This window comes from Lithobates pipiens, unplaced genomic scaffold (genome assembly GCF_037356315.1).
Source record: "Lithobates pipiens isolate NorthernLeopardFrog02 unplaced genomic scaffold, aLitPip1_a1.2 Scaffold_23, whole genome shotgun sequence".
Taxonomy (NCBI): Eukaryota; Metazoa; Chordata; class Amphibia; order Anura; family Ranidae; genus Lithobates; species Lithobates pipiens.
Window position 1 is genome coordinate 245167259 of NW_027507785.1, and position 24617 is coordinate 245191875.

A 24617-nucleotide genomic window follows, 5' to 3' on the forward strand; every position below is an offset into this window, starting at 1 on the left:
CATTGCCCCTGCTGTCATTTACCTTATATCTATTTTTGAAAATATATGTATACACATATACACCGACTCTGCCTTCTCTATGTTTTGCCCCTTGTGCACTATATCAGGTTGTCTCTGTATAGCCTCCCGTGTGTTTAACCCAAGCCTGGGTGGGGTGCTTTTTGCTCCCCTACCAACTTTGGTGGATCTTATAACACAATTTTTACTTCACTGGCCTGAGCACTGCGTGTGCTCACTCTCAGGCAACACGAGTAACTATTAGACATTTTTCCTTTTTGTCTCCTTACTGTCTTTTCCCTGGTTCATGTACTCAGAATGACCTCTGTGAAAATGCATTTTATTTTATAGACGAAATTTACTAAAGTTGTTTAAACCTACCTTGAAGAAGGAGTGCATAGAAGTCCGAAACATGTTGGTGTCAGGTTTACGCACCTATTCGATCATTGCACAGCGATCCACAACAATTTTGGCGCCGTATGGCCATTCATAAATTCTCTCTTTCATATAACATATTGTATGCATTTCATTCTATCATACCCCTTTTTTTTATACATTTTGAAACCAATAAAATGTTGGAGTTTAATTGTTGTTCAGCATGTGTCTGTACACTCTTTGAGCCTAAAAAGTCTCGCCTAGCTGTTTTGGGGAGTTCTCTTCTCATTTAAACCTTAGGAATGCGGCCTTATTAAGTAGTGATCTGTAACCTCTTTTTTTCTCTTTTCTCATCCTGTAATTCATGGGAGTTCAAGAAGGGTCTAAAGCAGAGGTCTACAAACTCTAATGATATCAACAAAAGGAAAAATTGCTGTGTGACAGACCTGCATTCTTCATCGCTTTTAATGAGTGGATCAGATCCCACTGTTCCTACCAGAAATTTGGGACTGAGCAGAGGCAATCTGACATGTTGCAGAACCTAAGAAAAAGTGATAAAGTTAATTCTCTAGACATATAATAAACCAAAGCAAAGTACCGTGTAAAATGTAATGAGCAGTGAATGATTTTGCATTCAGTTTACCAAAATTCTAACCTATACTTTCAGGTCTAATATATACAATAGATTCCCATTAGTACTTAAAGCAGACCCTCACCCATTTCACCCTTAGCTCCTTTGTATCTCCTGACCCTCTGCTTGACAACTATAATATTTTTTAAGTTTCCGCCCGCAAGAGTTAGTTTTGATGTCAAATTACAAATTAGTTTCAGTTTTGAGTAAAATGACATTTTAGTTTTAGATGTATTTTAGTCATCTGAATTGTTTTAGTTGTATTTTAGTAAACTAGAATCTCCAGTACATTTTAGTCAACTAAAATCAAATGGGTTCAATTAAAATTGTAATGCATTATTTAAGCATTTCTCTAGAATTGCCAAACTCATTATAAACTCCTGGAATAAAAAGCTAACATGTTATTCATGTAAGGTTTGAACATGCACCACAGACACAGATTTAGCCGTTGTGATAGAAAATATCTTTATAAATAAAATCGAGTTTCATAAACCAAAATATTGCTTTTTGACAAACAGAAGTGCAACTTTAAAATATATATATATATATATATATATATATATATATATATATATATATATATATATATATATATATATATATATATATATACACACATATATACACATATATATATATATATATACACACACACACACATACATACACACACACACAGTACAGACCAAAAGTTTGGACACACCTTCTCATTCAAAGAGTTTTCTTTATTTTCATGACTATGAAAATTGTAGATTCACACTGAAGGCATCAAAACTATGAATTAACACATGTCCAATTATATACTGAACAAAAAAGTGTGAAACTGAAAATATGTCTTATATTTTAGGTTCTTCAAAGTAGCCACCTTTTGCTTTGATTATTGCTCCGCATACTCTTGGCATTCTGTTGATGATCTTCAAGAGGTAGTCGCCTGAAATGGCTTTCCAACAGTCTTGAAGGAGTTCCCAGAGATTCTTAGCACCTGTTGGCCCTTTTACCTTCACTCTGCGGTCCAGCTCACCCCAAACCATCTCAATTGGGTTCAGGTCCGGTGACTGTGGAGGCCAGGTCATCTGGCGCAGCACCCCATCACTCTGCTTCTTGGTTAAATAGCCCTTACACAGCCTGGAGGTGTGTTTGGGGTCATTGTTCTGTTGAAAAATAAATGACGGTCCAACTAAACACAAACCGGATGGAATAGCATGCCACTGCAAGATGCTGTGGTAGCCATGCTGGTTCAGTATGCCTTCAATTTTGAATAAATCCCCAACAGTGTCACCAGCAAAGCACCCCCACACCATCACACCTCCTCCTCCATGCTTCACGGTAGGAACCAGGCATGCAGAGTCCATCCGTTCACCTCTTCTGCGTCGCACAAAGACACGGTGGTTGGAACCAAAGATCTCAAACTTGGACTCATCAGACCAAAGCACAGATTTCCACTGGTCTAATGTTCATTCCTTGTGTTCTTTAGCCCAAACAAGTCTCTTCTGCTTGTTGCCTGTCCTCAGCAGTGGTTTCCTAGCAGCTATTTTACCATGAAGGCCTGATTCACACAGTCTCCTCTTAACAGTTGTTCTAGAGATGTGTCTGCTGCTAGAACTCTGTGTGGCATTGACCTGTTCTCTAATCTGAGCTGCTGTTAACCTGCGATTTCTGAGGCTGGTGACTTGGATGAATTTATTGTACGCAGCAGAGGTGACTCTTGGTCTTCCTTTCCTGGGGCGGTCCTCATGTGAGCCAGTTTCTTTGTAGCGCTTGATGGTTTTTGCCACTGCACTTGGGGACACTTTTAAAGTTTTCCCAATTGTTCGGACTGACTGACCTTCATTTCTTAAAGTAATGATGGCCACTCGTTTTTCTTTACTTAGCTGCTTTTTTCTTGCCATAATACAAATTCTAACAGTCTATTCAGTAGGACTATCAGCTGTGTACTGTATCCACCTCCTGCACAACGCAACTGATGGTCCCAACCCCATTTATAAGGCTTGAAATCCCACTTATTAAACCTGACAGGGCATACCTGTGAAGTGAAAACCATTTCAGGTGACTACCTCTTGAAGCTCATCAACAGAATGCCAAGAGTGTGCGGAGCAGTAATCAAAGCAAAAGGTGGCTACTTTGAAGAACCGAGAATATAAGACATATTTTCAGGTGTTTCACACTTTTTTGTTCAGTATATAATTCCACATGTGTTAATTCATAGTTTTGATGCCTTCAGTGTGAATCTACAATTTTCATAGTCATAAAAATAAAGAAAACTCTTTGAATGAGAAGGTGTGTCCAAACTTTTGGTCTGTACTGTATATATATATATATATATATATATATATATATATATATATATATATATAAAAAAATCACAATTGTAGAGGTAAGATGCACTGAACGATCCTTGAAGTGCAAGCAATCTAGTCCTTCCCACGGACAGATATGAAGAAACAACGATTCGCATTGCTGCACAAAAAGGATTACATCAGATATAAATATCAAAAAAATAACAGGTACAACTGGCAGTCGACGTTTCGGGCTATGAAGCTAGCGCCCTGTCTCACAATTTCATGTCTGCAACTGGTAACACACTTCACATAACATTTATCAGAATCACAGTATATAACAAAAAAAAAAAAAACACAAACGCCTCTATTGGCTGTAATGCCACTGCACATACAGTGCCTTGCGAAAGTATTCGGCCCCCTTGAACTTTTCAACCTTTTGCCACATTTCAGGCTTCAAACAAAGATATACAATTTTTATTTTTTGTGAAGAATCACCAACAAGTGGGACACAATTGTGAAGTGGAACGAAATCCATTGGATATTTTAAACTTTTTTAGCAAATAAAAAACTGAAAAGTGGTACGTGCAAAATTATTCGGCCCCTTTACTTTCAGTGCAGCAAACTCACTCCAGAAGTTCAGCGAGGATCTCTGAATGATCCAATGTTGTCCTAAATGACTGATGGTGATAAATAGAATCCACCTGTGTGTAATCAAGTCTCTGTATAAATGCACCTGCTCTGTGATAGTCTCAGGGTTCTGTTGAAAGCGCAGAGAGCATCATGAAGACCAAGGAACACACCAGGCAGGTCCGTAATACTGTTGTGGAGAAGTTTAAAGCCGGATTTGGATACAAAAAGATTTCCCAAGCTTTAAACATCCCAAGGAGCACTGTGCAAGCGGTCATTTTGAAATGGGAGTATCAGACCACTGCAAATCTACCAAGACCTGGTCTTCCCTCTAAACTTTCAGCTCAGACAAGGAGAAGACTGATCAGAGATGCAGCCAAGAGGCCCATGATCACTCTGGATGAACTGCAGAGAACTACAGCTGAGGTGGGAGAGTCTGTCCATAGGACAACAATCAGTCGTACACTGCACAAATCTGGCCATTATGGAAGAGTGGCAAGAAGAAAGCCATTTCTCAAAGATATCCATAAAAAGTCTTGTCTAAAGTTTGCCACAAGCCACCTGGGAGACACACCAAACATGTAGAAGAAGGTGCTCTGGTCAGATGAAACCAAAATCTAACTTTTTGCCCACGATGCAAAACGATATGTTTGGCGTAAAAGCAACACAGCTCATCACCCTCAACACACCATCCCCACTGTCAAACATGGTGGTGGCAGCATCATGGTTTGGGCCTGCTTTTCTTCAGCAGGGACAGGGAAGATGGTTAAAATTGAGGGGAAGATGGATGCAGCCAAATACAGGACCATTCTGGATGAAAACCTGTTGGAGTCTGCAAAAGACCTGAAACTGGGACGGAGATTTATCTTCCAACAAGACAATGATCCCAAACATACAGCAAAATCTACAAAGGAATGGTTCACAAATAAATATATCCAGGTGTTAGAATGGCCAAGTCAAAGTCCAGACCTGAATCCAATCGAGAATCTGTGCAACGAGCTGAAAAATGCTGTTCACAAACGCTCTCCATCCAACCTCACTGAGCTCGAGCTATTTTGCAAGGAAGAATGGGCAAGAATTTCAGTCTCTCGATGCGCAAAACTGATAGAGACATACCCCAAGCGACCCCAAGCGACTTGCAGCTGTAATCGCAGCAAAAGGTGGCTCTACAAAGTATTAACGCAAGGGGGCCGAATAATTTTGCACGCCCCACTTTTCATTTTTTTATTAGTTAAAAAAGTTTCAAAAATCCAATAGATTTCGTTCGGCTTCACAATTGTGTCCCACTTGTTGGTGATTCTTCACAAAAAATAAAAATTTTATATCTTTATGTTTGAAGCCTGAAATGTGGCAAAAGGTTGAAAAGTTCAAGGGGGCCGAATACTTTCGCAAGGCACTGTATTACCAATATTAAGAAAAAAATTATGAAGAAAAGCCTTTTTCTTAAATTTTTTTTTTTCAGCAGCTTAGTAGATGCCCCCTACTTATTCTTATGTGGTAGTCCAGTGTTAATTTTGATGTCAAATTTCTTTTTAGTTTTAATCATAGTCTTTTGACTAAAATGCCATTTTGGTCATCTGAATTGTTATAGTTTTAGTTGTATTTTAGTCTACTAAAATAGTGTGAATTTAGTCCAAGAAAATATTTTCAACTGCAAAATTAACACTGCACCTAAGCAAATCTCAGTAAAAGAAAAGGAAAGAATAAAAAAAAATAAAAAGGAGTTTACATTTTTTATTTATCTAGTGAAATTGTTAATTATTTCTGCACTTGGCAGAAAAGAAAGGCAACATGCTTGCTCCAGTATTTAAGCCATTTTTATTTTATTTTATTTTTAAATATCAAATTTTTCCTAATTTTGACATTTGTTTCTGACAAAATACAGGAAACGTGTTGTACACATGAGATTTTGTTCACTAGTGTTTTTTCTATTTGGAACTGCAGAAGTGTAAAGAGAATTGTGTTAAGGACATGCATTTTGTGTAAACATCAACAATAAAAATGACTCCTCATTTCCTCTGAGAGAGTTAAAAGGTAAGAACTAGAAGAAAGCAAATTTATTGAATCTCAAAATGTTTCAACTTTTAATTGCTAAAAAGGCATTTGTGTGAGCTACTATATTATCCTAAAATATATATATATATATATATATATATATATATATATATTTTTATTTTTTTTTTTAAACGCAAAGATTTCAGTCGATTATCACAGTCATCCGGATGCAAAATCTTTCTGTATAAAGCATACCTGTGGCAACTGCGGCCTCCGTTCTTGGATGCTGTATTTCACCCATGCCATGACTGCATTAAATACTTGTTCCTCACTGCGCACATTCAGCTCATCACTGGAAATGATATCAATCAGCTGATTGGCTGGGAGAAGCATGAACTCCTCGCTTTCCATCACCTGGAAGGAAAAGTAGTATGACACATAAGAAAAAACAATTATACTGAAGCTCAACACTTCTTGGATGTGATCTGCATTTGTTTTCTTTTTTAGGCTTCTCTCCTCTGTCTCTCTCCCCCCCCCAACTGTTAATCCAATCAGTAACATGTCCTGTCCTAGGGTAACAGTACTCACTCACTGCACCTATTGAGGTACAGCACTGTCGCTCTTGGCTGCCCTTTTGCTTAGGTATAACATGGAGATGATGTTCTACAGTTCACTGAAAAGCTGATAACATTGTCGGAGATTTCAGTTTAGCACACAGCAAGTTACAAGTGCACTGGATTTCTAGCAGGGTCAACAGGCACTTACTGTATTTGCAGAATATATATAAAAAATATTTGACACGTTAGAATAAAGATGCCCTTTGCTGCTGCTAACAATGGTCCAACAACATTCATTACTGCCTCAGCTCATAATCGGAAAAGACAACAATGCAAAAGATTGACATTATGTAAAGTTTACCCTTGCCGGTTTCTCCTCGTGCTACGAGACACATTCTTGTATTTTGGCAATTTAATTGGTTTCTAATTGCTATTAAAGCTTCCATAATATACAATGGATATAAAAAGTCTACACACCCCTGTAAAAATGACAGGTTTCTGTGATGTAAAACAATGATAAAAGAGAGTAAAAATAAATTATGTAGTTGCATAAATGTGCACACCCTCTTATAACTGGGGATGTAGCTGTGTTCAGAAATAAGCAATCACATTCAAACTCATGTTAAATAGGAGTCAGTACACACCTGCCCATCTTTTAAAGTGCCTCTGATCAACTCCAATAAAGTTCAGCTGTTCTAGTAGGTCTTTCCTAACATTTTCTTAGTCGCATCCTACAGTAAAAGCCATGGCCCGCAGAGAGCTTCCAAAGCATCAGAGGGATCTCATGGTTAAAAGATATCACTCAGGAGAAAAGGTACAAAAGAATTTCCAAGGCATTAGATATACCATGGAACCCAGTTAAGACAGTCAAAATCAAGTGGAGAAAATATGGCACAATAGTGGCATTATCAAGAACTGGATGTCCCCCCAAAATTGAGGGAGATGAGAAGAAAACTGGTCAGTGAGGCTGCCAATAGGCCTACAGCATCATTAAAGTGGAAGTAAACCCACTTTTTTAACTTTTACCTACAGGAAAGCCTATAATAAGGCTTACCTGTAGGTAAAAAAAATATCTCCTAAACCTGTACGGTTTAGGAGATATTCCCCTCGGTATGCGCCGCTGACTGCAGCGGCGCATGCGCACAAGGGGGTTCTCTCCGCGAAAATCCGGCAGCGCTCGTCCGGCCGGATTTAAATCTCCCGCGCGCATGCGCGGGAGTGACGATATCGCGGCTCCGGCCACTCACAGCGCCGGAGCCGCGATACCCGGAAGAGACGCCGAGGGAGCATGTCGGCTTCCTCGGCGTGGATCGGGCGAGATGTCGGGGCCTCGTTCTAAGGTAAGTATTTCATAATGAGCTAGTATGCGGTGCATACTAGCTCATTATGCCTTTTGCTTTGCAGGTTTTTAAAAAAAAAAAAAAAAAAATGCGGGTTTACTACCGCTTTAAAGGAGCTGCAGGAATATCTGGCAAGTACTAGCTGTGTGGTACATGTGACAACAATCTCCTGTATTCTTCATAGCTATGGGGTAGAGTGGCAAGATGGAAGCCTTTGAAGAAAAACATCCAAGCCAGGCTAAATTTTGCAAAAAAACACATCTGAAGTCTCCCAAAAGCATGTGAGAAAATGTGTTATAGTCTGAAGAAACCAAGGTTGAACTTTTTGGCCATAATTCCAAAAGATATGTTTGGCGCAAAAACAATACTACTAGTGTTCATTTTAGTCTTAGGACTCAAATGGCATTTTTGTTTTAGTCGTATTTAGTACATTTTAAAATCAACTAAAATTTCCAGTACATTTCAGTAATTGCAATTTAGTTGTAGTCATAGTCTTGACTAAAATGGCTTTCAGTTTTAGTCTCATTTTAGTCATCTCAATTGTTTTAGTCGTACTTTAGTCGACTAAAATAGTATTCATTTAGTTGAATAAAATGATTTAGTCATTTTAGTTGACTAAAATGTTTTAGTCAATAAATTAACACTGAGTACTGCACACTCTCAAAAGAACACCATACCCACAGTGAACATGGTGGTGGCAGTAGAGCTGCACAATTTGTCTGCCACATTTTTTTTTAACAACATTGTAACTCTTCAGTCTTAGATCAAAAGGGATAAAACTCCTGTGTGGGAATGCAGGAAGTGTAACCACTTAAAGTCTAAACCTTTTTCTGACACTTGTTTCTTACAGTTAAAATCAGATTTTTTTTTGCTAGAAGATTACTTGGAACCCCCAAACATTTATATATATATATATATATATATATATATATATATATATATATATATATATATATATATATATATATATATATATATTTATTTATTTTTTTTTTTTTTTTTTTTTTTTTTAGCAGAGACCCTAAGGAATAAAATGGCAATTGTTGCAATATTTTATGTCACACTGTATTCGACAGTGGTCTTTCGAACGCAATTTCTTGGGAAAAATACACCTTAATGAAAAAAAATAAAAAAAATGAAACAAAAAATTGGGCTATGTTTCATGTGAAAGATGATGTTACGCCGCGAGAATCGCGATCCATCTTCTAAGCAAAAAAATCACGATTCTCATTTTAGCCAAAATCATGCAGCTCTAGGTGACAGCATCATGCTTTGGGGCTGTTTTTCTAAAGCTGGAACAGGGGCTTTAGTCAAGGTAGAGGGAATTATGAACAGTTCCAAATACCAGTTAATATTGGTACAAATTCTTCAGGCTTCTTTTAGAAAGCTGAACATGAAGAGAAACTTCATCCTTCAGCATGACAACGACCCAAAGCATGCATCCAAATCAACAAAGGGATGGCTTCACCAGAAGAAGATTAACGTTTTGGAATTGCCCAGCCAGAGCCCAGAACTGAATCAGATTGAAAATCTGAGGGGTGATTTGAGGAGGGCTGTGCACAGGAGATGCCCTCACAATCTGACAGATTTGGAGTGTTTTTGCAGAGTGGGCAAATACTGCCAAGTCAAGATGTACCATGCTGATTGACTCATACCCAAAAAGACTGAGTGCTTTAATGAAATCAAAAAGGGGCTTCAATAAAGTATCAGACCCCTTTCATACTGGAGGCTTTTTTCAGGCGGGTTAGCGCTAAAATAGCGCCTGTAAAGCGCCTGAAAAAAAGCCTCATCTGCAATTCCAGTGTGAAAGCCCGAGTGCTTTCACACTGGGGTGCTGCGCTGGCAGGATATCAAAAAAAGTCCTGCAAGCAGCTTTTTTGAGGCGCATTAGAAGCGGTATTTACACCTCCGCCGAAGCACCTGAAAAGCGCCACGGCGGCGGCTCCAATGGGCAAAAAAGTAACTCTCTAGATGTGCAAAAATGGTAGGAGACATACCCAAAAAGACTTGCAGCTGTAATTGCAGTGAAAAGTAGTTTAAAGTAGGGGGGCTGAATACAAATGTACGCCACACTTTCCAGATATTTATTTGTAAATTTATTTGGAAAATTTCAATGGGGTATGAATACTTTTTCAAGGCACTCTAAATGTTTTATACATTTAAAAAGTTATCCTTTATCTAAAGCAGTTTATATACATAGATAGCGTTACACCAAGATTTACTGACAGTAATAAAATTACTTTTTTCCCCCATGAAGATGCCTGGCTGAAATTTCTATGATATGCGCTAAACCAAACCGTAGGCACTTAAAGGACATTTAATATTGGTCCAGGTGGTATATGTATACAGTCCTATGTAAACAAGTTTAGGAATCCATGTTAGCTGTTAGAAGAATGACAAATCTATGGGTATGTCAGCTGTCTTTGCAACTCAATAGTTTGCTCTTTAATGCCTGTCATCTCTTCCAGAATATACTGCATACAATTTCATACTTGTAAATTACAGGAAACCTGGCAATGAGAAAAGAAGAAAACAATACCACAAAAACATATTTAGCAAGTAAGAATACACATCTATTATGTGTATTTTTATATACTGATACAATTATGAATTTATTAGGCCTAGCAGCAGATTTATTAGGGGTGCACATTGCTAATCTGTTTACGTGTACGGTTTATAGAGTTCAAAACCACATCTTTGCAAAAAAATTAATTTGGAATGGGTTTGGTGGTTGGTCCCATAACTAACCCCCAGCGTGCAAGGACAAGGGTATCCTTATCAGCCCCATTCCTGAATCCTAATATGGAGAGCCAGGGGGCTCCTTCTAGCCATAAGCCTGCATTTGAACATGGAGGACCAGGAGTACTCCTTCTAGCTCTATGCTTGAAGCCCAATATGCAGGCCTAGGGGTACCCACTTTAGACCCATGTCTAAAGCCCAATATAAAAGGACAATGGTACCCTCTTTTAGTACAATACTATAATGCAGGGCTTGACAAATTTGCTTGGAATCTAGGAGCCAGCTTAAAAAGTTAGGAGCCGGGTCGGTAACGGCGATCCGGACCTGTCCCTGGCCTGACATGGAGACGAGTGAGGGGAAGATAGCGCCGCCGCCCCCCGTCTCCAAGTCATTGCCCATAGCTCTTAGGAGGGACATTTTATTTATTTTTTTTCAAATGACAATTTTTTTTTAAATTGCATTTTAGTGTAAATATGAGATGTGAGGTCTCTGACCTCCGATCTCATATTTAAGAGGACCTGTCATGCTTTTTGTATTACAAGGGATTTTTACATTCCTTGTAATAAGAATAAAAGTGACAATTTTTTTTTTTAAAAGAACAGTGAAAAAAATAAAAATAAAATAAAAAAGTTAAAATAAGGAAAAAAAAAAAATTTTTTTTTTAAACGCGCCCTGTCCCGCCCACATATGAAAGCGATGTTCAAACCACACATAGGAGGTATCACCGTGATCGGTAGAGGAAGAGCAATAATTCTAGCCCTAGACCTCCTCTGTAACTCAGAACATGCAACCTGTAGAATTTTTTTAAACGTCGCCTATGGAGATTTTTAAGAGTAAAAGTTTGTCGCCATTCCATGAGCGGGTGCAATTTTGAAGCGTGACATGTTGGCTATCAATTTACTCGGCGTAACATTATCTTTCACAATATAAAAAAAAAAATTGGGCTAACTTTACTGTTGTCTTTTTTTATTAACTAAATTATTTTTCCCCAAAAAAGTGCGCTTGTAAGTCCACTGCGCAAATACGGTGGGACAGACAGTATTGCAACAACCACCATTTTATTCTCTAGGGTGTTAGAATAAAAAATATATATAATGTTTAGGGGGTTCTAAATAAAGGGAAGTAGGCAGGTAATAAAAAAACAGGAAGAGGAAGCCCAATTAGCATTGCTGGTTGTCATACCAACAGCCACCACAAGAGGGCGCCAGATTCCAGAAGGAATCATAGGACCGCAGAAAGCCTCAAAGCCGCGGCCTCAATTACCGGCCGCCGGCGGAACGGCCCGACGCGATCACGCTGGGGGGGTCCACGGAGACAGGATACCCCCAGCTGTGCTGCCCCAGGCGCCAGGTCACTATTTCTAGTCGCAAATGAGACCTGGCGCCCGGGTTTTGTCGAGCCCTGCTATAATGCATTCCTCAAGGGACTAAGATACTTTCTTCAGTCGTATACCCATTCCTCAAAACCCCATGCCTGACACCTAACATGGAGCATAGGGGTATTTATTTTTTTGCTCTACGCCAAATTCCCAAAATGAAGGACTGGAGAAATTCTCTGAATGGGTTGCCATATAGCTATCGCTCAAACTGTAGCTCTCAGGATCACTGCACCATCCTGAACCCCAACTTAACTTTTTATGTGACAACACTGAAGAAATGGCACTGCTACAATGTAAAGTAGTGAGTGTACAGACTGTATGTATAACAGTGTAAATTGGTGGTCCCCTCAAAATAACTCACACAGCCATTAATGTCTATACTGCTGGCAACAAAAGAGAGAACACCCCTAAGTGAAAATGTCCAAATTGGGGGCCCACTTAGCCATTTTTCCTCCCCAGTGTCATGTGACTCAGTTTTACAAGGTCTCGGGTACGAATGAGCTGCAGCAAGTTTGTTAAATTTGGTGTTATCGCTCTCACTCTCTCATACTGTTCACTGGAAGTTCAACTTGGCACCTCATGGCAAAGAGCTCTAAAGGATCTGAAAAAAAGGAATTGTTGTTCTACATAAAGATGGACTAGGCCAGGGATATGCAATTGGCGGACCTCTAGCTGTTGCAGAACTACAACTCCCATGAGGCATAGCAAGACTGACAGCTACAAGCATGACACCCAGAGGCATGATGGGACTTGTAGTTTTCCAACAGCTGGAGGTCCGCTAATTGCATATCCTTGGACTAGGCTATAAGAAGATTGGCAAGACCCTGAAACTGAGCTGCAGCATAGTGGCCAAGACCATACAGCGGTTTAAAGAGGAAGTAAAGGCAGCTAAAAAAAAAAAAAAAAAAGCTACCTGCAAGGCAAAGGCATAATGAGCTAGTATGCATACCATACTAGCTCATTATGAATAACTTACCTGAGAATGAAGCCCCCAAAGCGGTCCTCAGTCTTCATGTTCACCGCTGCCATGTATCCTGGAGTGACTTCCAGGTCTCGCTGCTCCGGCGCTGTGATTCGCCGGAGCCGCTATGACGTCACTTCCGCATCTGCGCAAGGGAGCCAACACGAGCGGCATATCACCGTGATCTGTGGCCTGCCCAGTGCACCTGCGCGCCATTGTCTATGCGCTGTAGACCGTGGTGGCTGTCTCTTTTTGTAAATATCTCCTAAACAGTATAGGTTTAGAAGATATTTCTTGGACCTACAGGTAAGCCTTAATCTAGGCTTACCTGTAGGTCAAAGTGGTTTGTAAGGGTTTACAACCACTTTAACACAGGACATGTTCCAATCAGAACAGGCCTCGCCATGGTCGACCAAAGAAGTTGGGTGCATGTGCTCAGCATCATATCCAGAGGTTGTTTTTGGGAAATACACATATGAGTGCTGCCAGCATTGCTGCAGAGGCTGAAGGGGGGGTGCAGCCTGTATGTGCTCAGACCATACGCCGTTCACTGCATCAAATTGGTCTGCATGGCTATCGTCCCAGAAGGAAGCCTCTTCTAAAGTTGATGCACAAGAAAGCCAGATGTTCATGTGACTGATATATCACACATCTGGGCTCTACTCCCAGCTTTTCCACCACAGAACTTTCATTTACCGTATTTTTCGGACTATAAGGCGCACGTAAAAGCCTAAATTTTCTCCCAAAAACGACCGTGCGCCTTATAATCCGGTGCGCCTTATATATGACCTGTTGACATCGCTGGAGTGCTTTGTTAACAGTATCTGTCAGATGGGCGCGCATGGAGTCACAGATCAAGTCTCTTGATGTTAACCTTCGGACTATAAGGCGCACGTAAAAGCCTAAATTTTCTCACAAAATCGACCGTGCGCCTTATAGTCCGATGCGCCTTATATATATGGAAATATCCATTTTATCAGCCGGTCGTTGCTAGTGCGCCTTATAATCCGGTGCGCCTTATAGTCCGATGCGCCTTATATATGGAAATATCCATTTTATCAGCCGGTCGTTGCTAGTGCGCCTTATAATCCGGTGCGCCTTATAGTCCGAAAAATACGGTAGTTCTGTTACACTCTGCAACTACAGAGACCCAAAACCAGTGGAATGTAGAGCACATTTGGTAAGCAAATTTTGATGCTACACTGCCCTACACTGTGGAACCTATATATTTCAGCTCTACTTACTACTAGAGACAGTACTGCCTTGTTCAGTCCCAAGCCCTAATCATAGGAAGCCATGGGTTTCATACACTGCATGGATGATGGCCAAATAGCCTGAAACAGCTGTATGCAGTTTGGAATAATGCGCCATAATATTAGGCTATATAGTTGTGCTACACCCCAGCTGTTCTGGATATGCATCTTGCCACGAGGGGGGGGGGGGGGGGTCAAAAAAAGTACTTTACGCACTGTCCTGAAAGGAGGTAGAATCCTCTTATTTAGGGTATATGTGCTGGACAGAGGTATGTAAACACCTTCTGTTTAACCACTTGCTTACTGGGCACTTAAACACCCTTCCTGCCCAGACCAATTTTCAGCTTTTGGTGCTCTCACACTTTGAATGACAATTACTCAGTCATGCAACACTGTACCCAAATGAATTTTGTGTCCTTTTTTTCCCACAAATAGAGCTTTCTTTTGGTGGTATTTGATCACCTCTGGGGTTTTTATTTTTTGCGCTATAAATGAAAAAAGACCGAAAATTTTGAAAAAAAACACATATTTCTTTGTTTCTGTGATAAAATTTTGCAAATTATAATTTTTTTTTCATAAATTTTGGCCACAATTTATACTGCTACATATCTTTGGTAAAAATAACCCAAATTATTGGATATTATTTGGTCTTTGTGAAAGTTAGAGAGTCTACAAGCTGTGGTGCGAATCGCACAAAATTGATCACATCTGATGTACTGGTGGCCTATCTCGCTTCTTGTGACCCGAACAAGTCAGGAAAGTACAAATACCCCCCAAATGACCCCTTTTTTGAAAGTAGACATTCCAAGGTATTTACTAAGATGCATGGTGAGGTTTTTGATGTTGTCATCTTTTTCCCACAATTCTTTGCAAAATGAAGATTTTTTTTTTTTTTTTTTTTTCTCACAAAATTTTTAATGTAATAGGTTATTTCTCTCACATGGCATGTGTATACCACAAATGACACCCCAAAATACGTTCTGCTACTCCTTCTGAGTATTACGATACCAAATGTGTGAGACTTTTACACAGCCTGGCCACATACAGAGGCCCAATATTGAAATAGCACCATCAGGCATTCTAGGAGCATAAATTACACATTTCATTTCTCAACCACCTATTACAGTTTTGAAGGACCTGGAACACCAGGACAATGGAAATGCCCACAAAGTGACCCCATTTTGGAAAGCTAACACCCCAACGTATAATCTATGAGGCATATTGAGTCGTTTGAATGGTTCATTTTTTTCCAGAAGTTTTGGGAAAATGTGGAAAAAAAATGAAAACGCATTTTTTTTACGCAAAGTTGTCCATTTATAAGATATTTCCAACACATAGCATGTACACAGCAAAAATGACACCCCAAAATACATTCTACTACTCCTCCTGAGTATAACGATACCAAATGTGTGAGACTTTTACACAGCCTGGCCACATACAGAGGCCCAATATTGAAATAGCACCATTAGGCGTTCTAGGGGCATAAATTACACATCTCATTTCTCAACCACCTATTACATTTTTGAAGGCCCTGGAGCACCAGGACAATGGAAATGCCCACAAAGTGACCCCATTTTGGCAGATGACACTGACAGGAGACGCTGATGTGGCAGGTGACACTGACAGGTGACGCTGATTTGGCAGGTGACACTGACAGGTGACGCTGATGTGGCAGGTGACACTGACAGGTGACGCTGATTTGGCAGATGACACTGACAGGTGACTCTGATTTGGCAGATGACACTGACAGGTGACGCTGATGTGGCAGGTGACACTGACAGGTGACGCTGATTACAGGTGACACTGACGTGGCAGGTGGCACTGACAACACGTGGCACTGACAAATGGCACTGGAGGCAGATGGCACTGGAGGCAGATGGGGCTGACAGATGTCGCTGACAGATGTCGCTGGCAGATGTCGCTGGCAGATGTCGCTGACAGATGTCGCTGACAGATGTCGCTGACAGATGTCGCTGGCTATTTGCTCTGGCAAATGGGGCTGGCAGATGGCAGTGCGGCTGGCAGATGGCGCTGGCAGGTGGCACTGGCGGCACTGGCACTGGCGCTGGTGGCACTGGCGCTGACGGCACTGGGGCTGACGGCACTGGGGCTGACGGCACTTCGGCTGAAGGATGGCACTGGCGTTGGCAGGTGGCACTGGCAGGTGGCACTGGCACTGGCAGGTGGCGCTGGCACTGGTAGGTGGCACTGGGGTGACGGCACTGGGGTGACGGCACTGGGGTGACGGCACTGGGGTGATGGCACTGGGGCTGACGGATGGCACTGGCAGGTGGCACTGGCGCTGGCAGGTGGCGCTGGCACTGGCGCTGGTAGGTGGCACTGGCGGCACTGGCACTGGCGCTGACGGCACTGGGGCTGACGGCACTGGGGCTGACGGCACTGGCGCTGACGGCACTGGGGCTGACGGATGGCACTGTCGCTGGCACTGTCGCTGACAGGTGGCGCTGGCAGGTGGCACTGGCGGCACTGGCACTGGGCTGACAGATGGCACTGGGCTGACAGATGGCACTGGGCTGACAGATGGCACTGGGTTGACAAATGGCACTGGGTTGACAAATGGCACTGGGTTGACAAATGGCACTGGCACTGGGGCTCACAATTGGCACTGGGGCTGACAATTGGCACTGGGGCTGACAATTGGCACTGGGACTGACAATTTGCACTGGTACTCAATACGGATACAATGTTTCACTCACAGATCCTCTCTCTCCTCACACGCTGTCTCTGTGTGAGGAGAGAGAGACACGGCAATGGGAGATGATCTCATATGTTTACATTTGAGATCATCTCCTATTGGCAGCTTAGATCGCTCTGTGAACGGCCGCTTTGATTGGCCGTTCACGGCGATCTGTATTCGCCTGTCTCCGGGAGACACGGCGAGTGCAAAACTTCCGCGATGCGCGCCCCCGGCGGCGCGCATTGCGGAAGTAAACACCTGGCCGTCCAGGGACGGCCAGGCGAGGGAAGCCGCCCGCCCGAAGGCCGGCATTCGGCTATAGGGCGGGCAGGAAGCGGTTAAAGTGATTATAAAGTCTTTTTTTTCTCTTTTTTTAAATAACAAACATGTTATACTTACCTGCCCTGTTCAGTGGTTTTGCACAGGGCAGCCTGAATCCTCCTCTTCTTGGGCCCCTCCTTGCTGCTCCTGGCCCCTCCCTCCTTTCGAGTGCCCCCACATCAAGCAGCTTGCTATGGGGGCATCCGAGTCGAGCTGAAGCTCTGTATGTCCATTCGGACACACAGCAGTTCGGCCCACCCCCCCGATTGGCTGACTTTCATTGCCAGCCATGGAAGCCAATGGCACCGTTGCTGTGTCTCAGCCAATCAGGAGGGGGAGAGTCCATGATGGCTAAGGGACTCAAGGACATCACTGGAAAGAGATGGGGCTCAGGTATGTATTAGGGGGTCTGAGGGGGGCTGCTACACACAGAAGACTTGATCTTCTTGCATAGAATGATAAAAAAAAAAAAAGCCTGATTTTACAACTCCCTTAAAAGAGACTAGCTCATTATGTGACTACACTAGCTCATTATGTGGCAGTTACCTACAATTGAAGCCTGTGCTGTCCCCGCATCCAGCTTCGCTCCTCTTCCTTCTGGGGCCACGGACTCCGGCTCTATGAGTGGTTGGAGTCGATTGACATCACTCCCATGAATGCGCGCGGGTGCAATCACTCACGGCACTTGCTAGTGAAGAAATGGCTCGGAGGGCCGTTTTTTCACAGCGCCTTCACCGATTACTTCATCAGCACACTACAAGTTAAATATCTCCTAAACTGCTCACGTTTAGGAGATATTTACAGTACCTATAGGTAAGCCTTATTAGAGGCTTACCTACAGGTTAGAGCTGCACAATTATTCGTTTAAAAAAAAATCACTATCTCGATTCAAGATTTGGGAGTTGCCAGAATCTAACCCCATTCTAGTCGCTGCAGCCCTCCAAGCTTCACAAGGGATGCAATTCAGCAACACATGCATGATTTTATCTAACAATGTAACATCTACTAGGTGGAGGTTAAAATATATGTATAAGTATTTATTGCTGGATATAATGTTATGCCATAAACACCACTTTGTTAAAGGTCAGCAATGTACAAACCTGCAGGCAAGCTTTTTATAAACAGATTAGACCCTAGAGGTCCCTTCTGTTATACATATACCCTCTGCCTGTCAGCGGTTAATGTGCAACTCAGACAACATTTACTGCCTGCTGTGTATGCCACACCACAGTAATACCAGCGCATCTGCAGGAGTGACGTCACATCGGCTCAGCCAAACAAGCGGCTGAAGATGCGAAATCCGGAAGGAAGATTGGGTGAAGATGTAAGCACACGGACTGGGAGAGCCCTGGCAGCGCATCGCTGGAAGGCTCGGTTGTAGGCAAGTCTGTCAGAGTATACTAGTACATTATGACTTAAATTTCTTTTATGCTCCGATTAAGACTTTACTAATGCTTTAAAGTGAAATGTCTAACTATCTATGTTAAAATGGTTGTAAACCTCTGTCATGAACGCTGAACTAAGCACATATATCTATAGGGTTTACTTCTCTCCCCAAAGCTCTAAGTGTCGTTTCTCTCTGGTGCTTTGTTAATCTGTTATCAGCATGAGTCACTTCTGATAAGTTTTCCCACATGAAATATATTTGTGACAGGGAGGGAGCTCAGCACCGGGGCTTGTCTATTCACCACACAGCTCTGTACTCCTCCTTCAATCCTGTTTGCTGTGAGGAGGGGGTGAGCTTTCCACCAATCAGCTCTCACACAGTGTAACTGCAGGTTTCCACCCCCTTCTCTGTGATACGAACAGATGGAGAACAATTTTACCACAAATCTGCCCTTTTGAAGGTGTGTAGAAAAAATAAGTGTAACCGAGCAAGTAAAACCTATGTAGGAGGATTTATTCCATCGCTGTGCATCACTTGAGGTCAGTTACTTCACTGTGTATATGTGAAGGTTAACAACCACTTTAATATACAATTCATATAAACCCCTCTATATCGCCTGATGAAATGGACGTTGATCCAAGAAACACGTAAATAGCCCTGGCCCTTGACTCACTTCTAGCACGACCTTCATGGTTTTCTTGATTTGAATTACTATAGGGAGTTATCAGATATCATTAGATCATACTGAAAGGAGTTATATCCCCTTCTAAACCGGCTTTCAGTGCGCTCTCACTTTGAATGACAATTACTCAGTCATGTAACACTGTACCCATATTTTTTTTGTCCTTTTCACACATATAGAGCTTTTCTTTTCTGGTATTTAATCACCACTGGGTTTATTTTTCTGCACCATTAAAAAAAATGCATTTTTATTAATTTTGGTTATAACATTTTGCAAATTAGTAGCTTTTCTTTATAAAATTTTGACCAAAATGTATACTGCTATATTTCTTTGATAAAAATAACCCAAATCTGTATCTATTTGGTCTTTGTGAAAGTTAGAGTCCACAAGTTATGGTGCCAATCCCTGAAAATTGATCACACCTGATGTACTGGTGGCCAACTAATTTCTTGTGACTCTAACAATCCAGGAAAGCACCCCCCCCCCCCCCAGGAAAGTAGACATCCCGAGGTATTTAGTAAGAGGCATGGTGAGTTTTTTTTTAAGTTATAGACTTTATTATTTTCATATAATCTTATTAACAGGTCATTTCTCTCACATGGCATATGCATACTTGCAACCACACCTCATAACATTCTGCTACTTCTCCCGAGTGTGGCGATACCACAAGGGCAAGACTTTTTCACAGCCTAGCCACATAGAGAGGCCCAACATGCAGGGAGCACTGTCAGGTGTTCTAGGAGTATAAATTACACATCTAACTTCTTAACTACCTATTAGACCTTTGAAGGCCCTGGTGCACCAGAATAATGGAAATGCCCACAAAATGACCCTATTTTGGAAAGCTAACACCCCAACGTATATTATACAAGGCATAATTCTTTTGAACATATATTTTTTTTCCAGACGTTTTTGGAAAATGTGGAAAGAAATAAACGAAACCTTCCTATCCTTTACAGGCCAAGGAAGCTGCCATTGAAGCCCCTGTTTGATCTGCAATGGTGATGGTGCTGCACATATGATTAGTTAGGACACCAGCTATTTGATGGCTTGACAGTTTGGTTAACAGTACAAGCAAATGTGGCAGTTATTTAAAGAATGCCTTGAATTTTACTTTTTGGGCAACAATTAAAATTGGTGGGTGTAGCTCTGCTTTTATGAAACAAAACTAGGAGGTGGTCACATGTAGATGTGTTTTTGCCAATGTCTTTAACAGCTTCCGGACCACCCACTGCATATATACTGTGGCAGGGTGGTCGTCCGGCTGTACAAAATCACATATCTGAATGTGATTTTGTGCACGTGTGCGCCGCTCCTGCTGTGTTCGGACACAACGGGAGCCAATCAGCGGGTCCAGCTGCCGCAACCCGCTGATCATTCAGTGTAAACAAGGCAAACTGTTGATCTGTCAGGGAGCAAAAGAGATCTTGTGTTTCAGCTTACTGATACTTACTTCCGCCAGTGTATCCGTCTCCCACAGTTAATAAGCACCTCCCAGGGACACGCTTAACCTCTTGATCCCCCCCGGTGTTAACCCCTTTCCTGCCAGTGTCATTTACACTGTGACGGTGCATTTTTTTTTGCAGAAACACAGTATTGGTGTCACTGGTCCCCAAAAAGTATCAGTATACAATTTGTCCGCTGCAATGTCGTAGTCCCATTAAAAAAATCGCTGCCATTACTACCCTGTTTCCCTGAAAATGAGACCGAGCGGTATTGTCTGTGATAGCTGCACTATAAGCCCTACCCTGTTTCCCTGAAAATAAGTCCTACCCTGAAAATAAGACCTACGAGGCCTTTAACTAGAGCTTATTTTGGGGGTAGGGCTTATATTGCAGCCATCACAGACAATCACACTAGGTCTTATTTTTGGGGAAACAGGGTAGTAAATACAATAAAATAAAATAAAAATCCATCTATCCCATAGTTGTAGATGCTATAATGTTTGTGCAAACCAATCAATATACGCTTATGGGGGTTTTTTTTTTTTACCAAAAATATATGTGGCAGAATACATATTAACCTAAATTGGTGAAGAAATTAGATTTTTTTTTACATTTTTATTTGCAATATTTTATAGCAGAAAGTAAAAAAAACATGGTTTTCTTTATTAAAATTGTAGGTCTTTTTTTGCTTACAGCGCAAAAATGCAGGTGATCAAAAGAAAGCTTTTTTTTTTAAAATAAAGTATTTGGGTACAGCGTCACACGACCGCGCAATTGTCAGTTAAAGCGACGCAGTGTCCTTTCTCAAAAAATGGAGTAGTTAGGAAGTGGGTAAAACCTTTCGGAGCTGAAGCGGTTAACAATGTTCTCAGACTATATAATAAAAGTTTGTAATAACAAACATCATATACAATTGTTATGCATGCCTCATTACTTGCACAAAGAAGTATAGTATGACCGTAAGGAGTACAACTAGGGTCACATTTTTTATAAAATTGCCTGATCCTTAGCCCGTGATGTCTGAGTGGCAAAGAAAATGACCCTAGGATACAAGTGTAGATGTTTATGTGCCTTGCTAGCGTTTGCCAGTTAGACAACCTTCTAATATATGACTGCCATCTGATACGAATGCATAACTTACGCTATACAAAAGTAGAGCCCAGTAAAGTCTGAAACGCCATGCAGTGATTTAGTTGTACAGCTTCTAACAGCTTCTATGAGATGATCCTTAAAAAAGTGGCGCTCCCAAGTAATATACACTGGTGTACCAACTTCCTTTCTGGCTTCTAGATGTGGGATAATCATCTGTGCACCCAGGAACAAAAAATAAAGCCAACGTTCTGGAGGGCAAGTCATTCTGTGCCTGCTGATCTTGTCACAACTGTATAGAAAAGGAAATCATTCTGTCAGTCTGAAGACGACACAAATGAGAGATCAGATTGCTGGCCGTATATATGGGAGGATGATTATGAGAGCTGTATTTCTCAGAGACGGTCTGCTTTCCTACACAGAACATGTAAAACACTAATTGTGCATTCCAGTACCAGAGGAAAACTCTTGTCCCTCCCTGTCTGTCAGGTACCAGCTCCAATTAGCAAGGGGACAATTGGCAGCCTGAAGATCATCTGACACCTTGAAAATCATATTCTCAAATAGTTTCAGGGAAGTATATGCAAAACATGTAGAGACACATAAGAGTAGGTATCCCTTCATTAATATTTACCTACAAAGAGCAAATTGCTTCTGTCATTGAGCGTTTGTAAGAGTTCAGCTAGATAAGCTGGAGCATTTTGCAATGGTCGGCAGCACACATGCATATCACACAAAAATATGTAGTCATGCTTAAGGAATGGTGTCATGTGCACACAAAGTATGCAAGAACTTCACATAGAACCACTGCAATATACAAATTCACCCAAAAAAGTCAAAACATCGGGTTCCCCTAAAAACAACATAAAGGGCTCAAGAACTTTAGCACACCGTAATATGCAATTTTTTTTTTTATAGGTGCACTGCCTACCCCCGAACTAAGGCGCATGTGATAAGGGAATAAAAACACACACACACACACACACACACACACACACACAATTATGGGCCTTAAACAACTATTCCAACAATCCACATGCATACTGCCCCATAATAATGAATTGACCAGGTATTTAAAATTGACCAATGGTCAATGCTCAACAGTAAGACAAATATTTAACAATATATCATGGATGCAAAATGATTATGATGGTTTATTGCAAGTTAAAACAGAACACAGAAAGCTGCAACTAAATTAAAATTTATTGACTGACAATACCCCAAAATATATTTACCAGAAGCCACAGGGTCCCCATAACTTGCACCTCGGCTGGCTGCAGTCAGTCCTGACTCCTGAAATGGCATGTGAATCCAGCATGCCTATCAGAATTCTGGTTTGATCTCTAAATAGATGTGGAAAAGAGGAAGGGGGGGTGCACAGGCTCGCTCACGCACGCACACAAGTGGTCCAACTCTCCGATACAGAAACTGATATCACAAGCATGGCCGAGGCCATCTGAGAGCTTGACTGAAAACCCACCTGGGACTCTGGCAATGGTACGCAAATTAAAAGACACAGTATACCATGGGAAAAGATTAACTGCTTCCCATAAGGGGGATCCTGCCATACCATACTCACGGCAAATAATCAGCTCTCTGCCTAAAATAGCCTACATTTGTCTATTAAAAAAAAAACACATCATCAGCAGAAAAAGACAAAACGCATATTTTGGATTTAAAGTAGAACTATAGAGGAAAAAAAAAAAAACTTTTTCCATTTTGGATAGAGCAAATGGTAAACAGGACAAATGGAGAGGGTGAATCTCCCTAACAGGGGCACAGACTGCAATAAACACCTGACAGATGTTCTAATCTAGCTCCCCTGTGTCCAAAACTAGAAAAAAAAACACTCGGATCCTTTCTAAACTACTGCAATATTGGTTATCTAGAAGGATATATGTGCCTCCTGCGTGTATACTTATCTGCCAAATGTCTCCCCTCTGTGTGTTATGAGATCCGAAAAACTGCAGATTTTGTGGGTGGGTCTGTTTTCCAGGGCTAGGTGGGTGGAGTTGTGATGTCAGACTCCCTGCCCACCTCTACACCCCCCTTATCAACATTCATTTTCTCCTGTGTATTTCTTACACTGAACTTCTGCTATGATCACTAACATCCAGTCAAAACCCAGAAAAGTCCCCACATGACTTCAGCATGCCAAATCATGCTGAGGTGTGGAACAGCCAATCCTTGCAGAGCTGCTGAAGAAAGGAGTGGGGGTGGGAATAAAAAAAATAACGCATGTCTTAGGCTAGTGCACGAGATATGTAAATCACCTGTCAATCACAGCAAGGGGGAAGAACGGACAAAGATATCAGTTTGTCCGTTTTATTTCACTGAAAAAAGATACGAGTATTGCACAGAGCTGGATTTATGGCAAGACTGGGCACAGCTGATCTGAAATCCCATACCCTATATTGCACCAGAAAAAAAAAAACAAACAAAAAAAAAAAAAAGAACATTTCGGGTTTACATCCACCTAAAAAAAAATATTGGATTGGCAAGAAAGATTCAATGCAGCTTTGTGGTCTTATATGATTAAAATTGTTCATTCTATAATGAAGTTTGATGCACCGTTCTTTAAAAACAAACATAACAGTCTTATGTACGGGGTAAAATAAAAGAACCCAAAGTGTCGCAAGTATAAATTAGAGGCACCAGGAGGCCTATATTGCACATGCATGCAGCAACTTCCAAGATCTTGCCGATATGGCCAAATGGCAGGCTGCTCTGAAGTTTTCAGGTAGAGTCACAGCTTGTGGCTACCTAGCATAGTGTCTCTTAAAAGGGGGAAATTGAGGGTCCTTTCACACAGGGTGGAATCTGCTGGCGATCCGCTTGCTTAGCTCTATCCGCTGATCCCACA

The 24617-nt window shown here is 41.4% G+C and overlaps 1 protein-coding gene across 4 annotated transcripts in view; it reads right to left on the bottom strand.

Annotated features, from left to right (window-relative positions):
* KLHL20 (kelch like family member 20) overlaps positions 1 to 24617 on the bottom strand; it is a 99454-nt gene that overhangs the window by 39298 nt on the left and 35539 nt on the right. For all 4 annotated transcript variants that reach the window (XM_077452982.1, XM_077452983.1, XM_077452981.1 and 1 more), the window contains 2 exons: positions 6160 to 6318; positions 819 to 913 (listed from right to left, as the gene is read on the bottom strand). In XM_077452982.1, coding sequence (XP_077309108.1) covers positions 819 to 913; positions 6160 to 6318 — 254 coding nt within the window. The remainder of the gene's footprint in view (positions 1 to 818; positions 914 to 6159; positions 6319 to 24617) is intronic.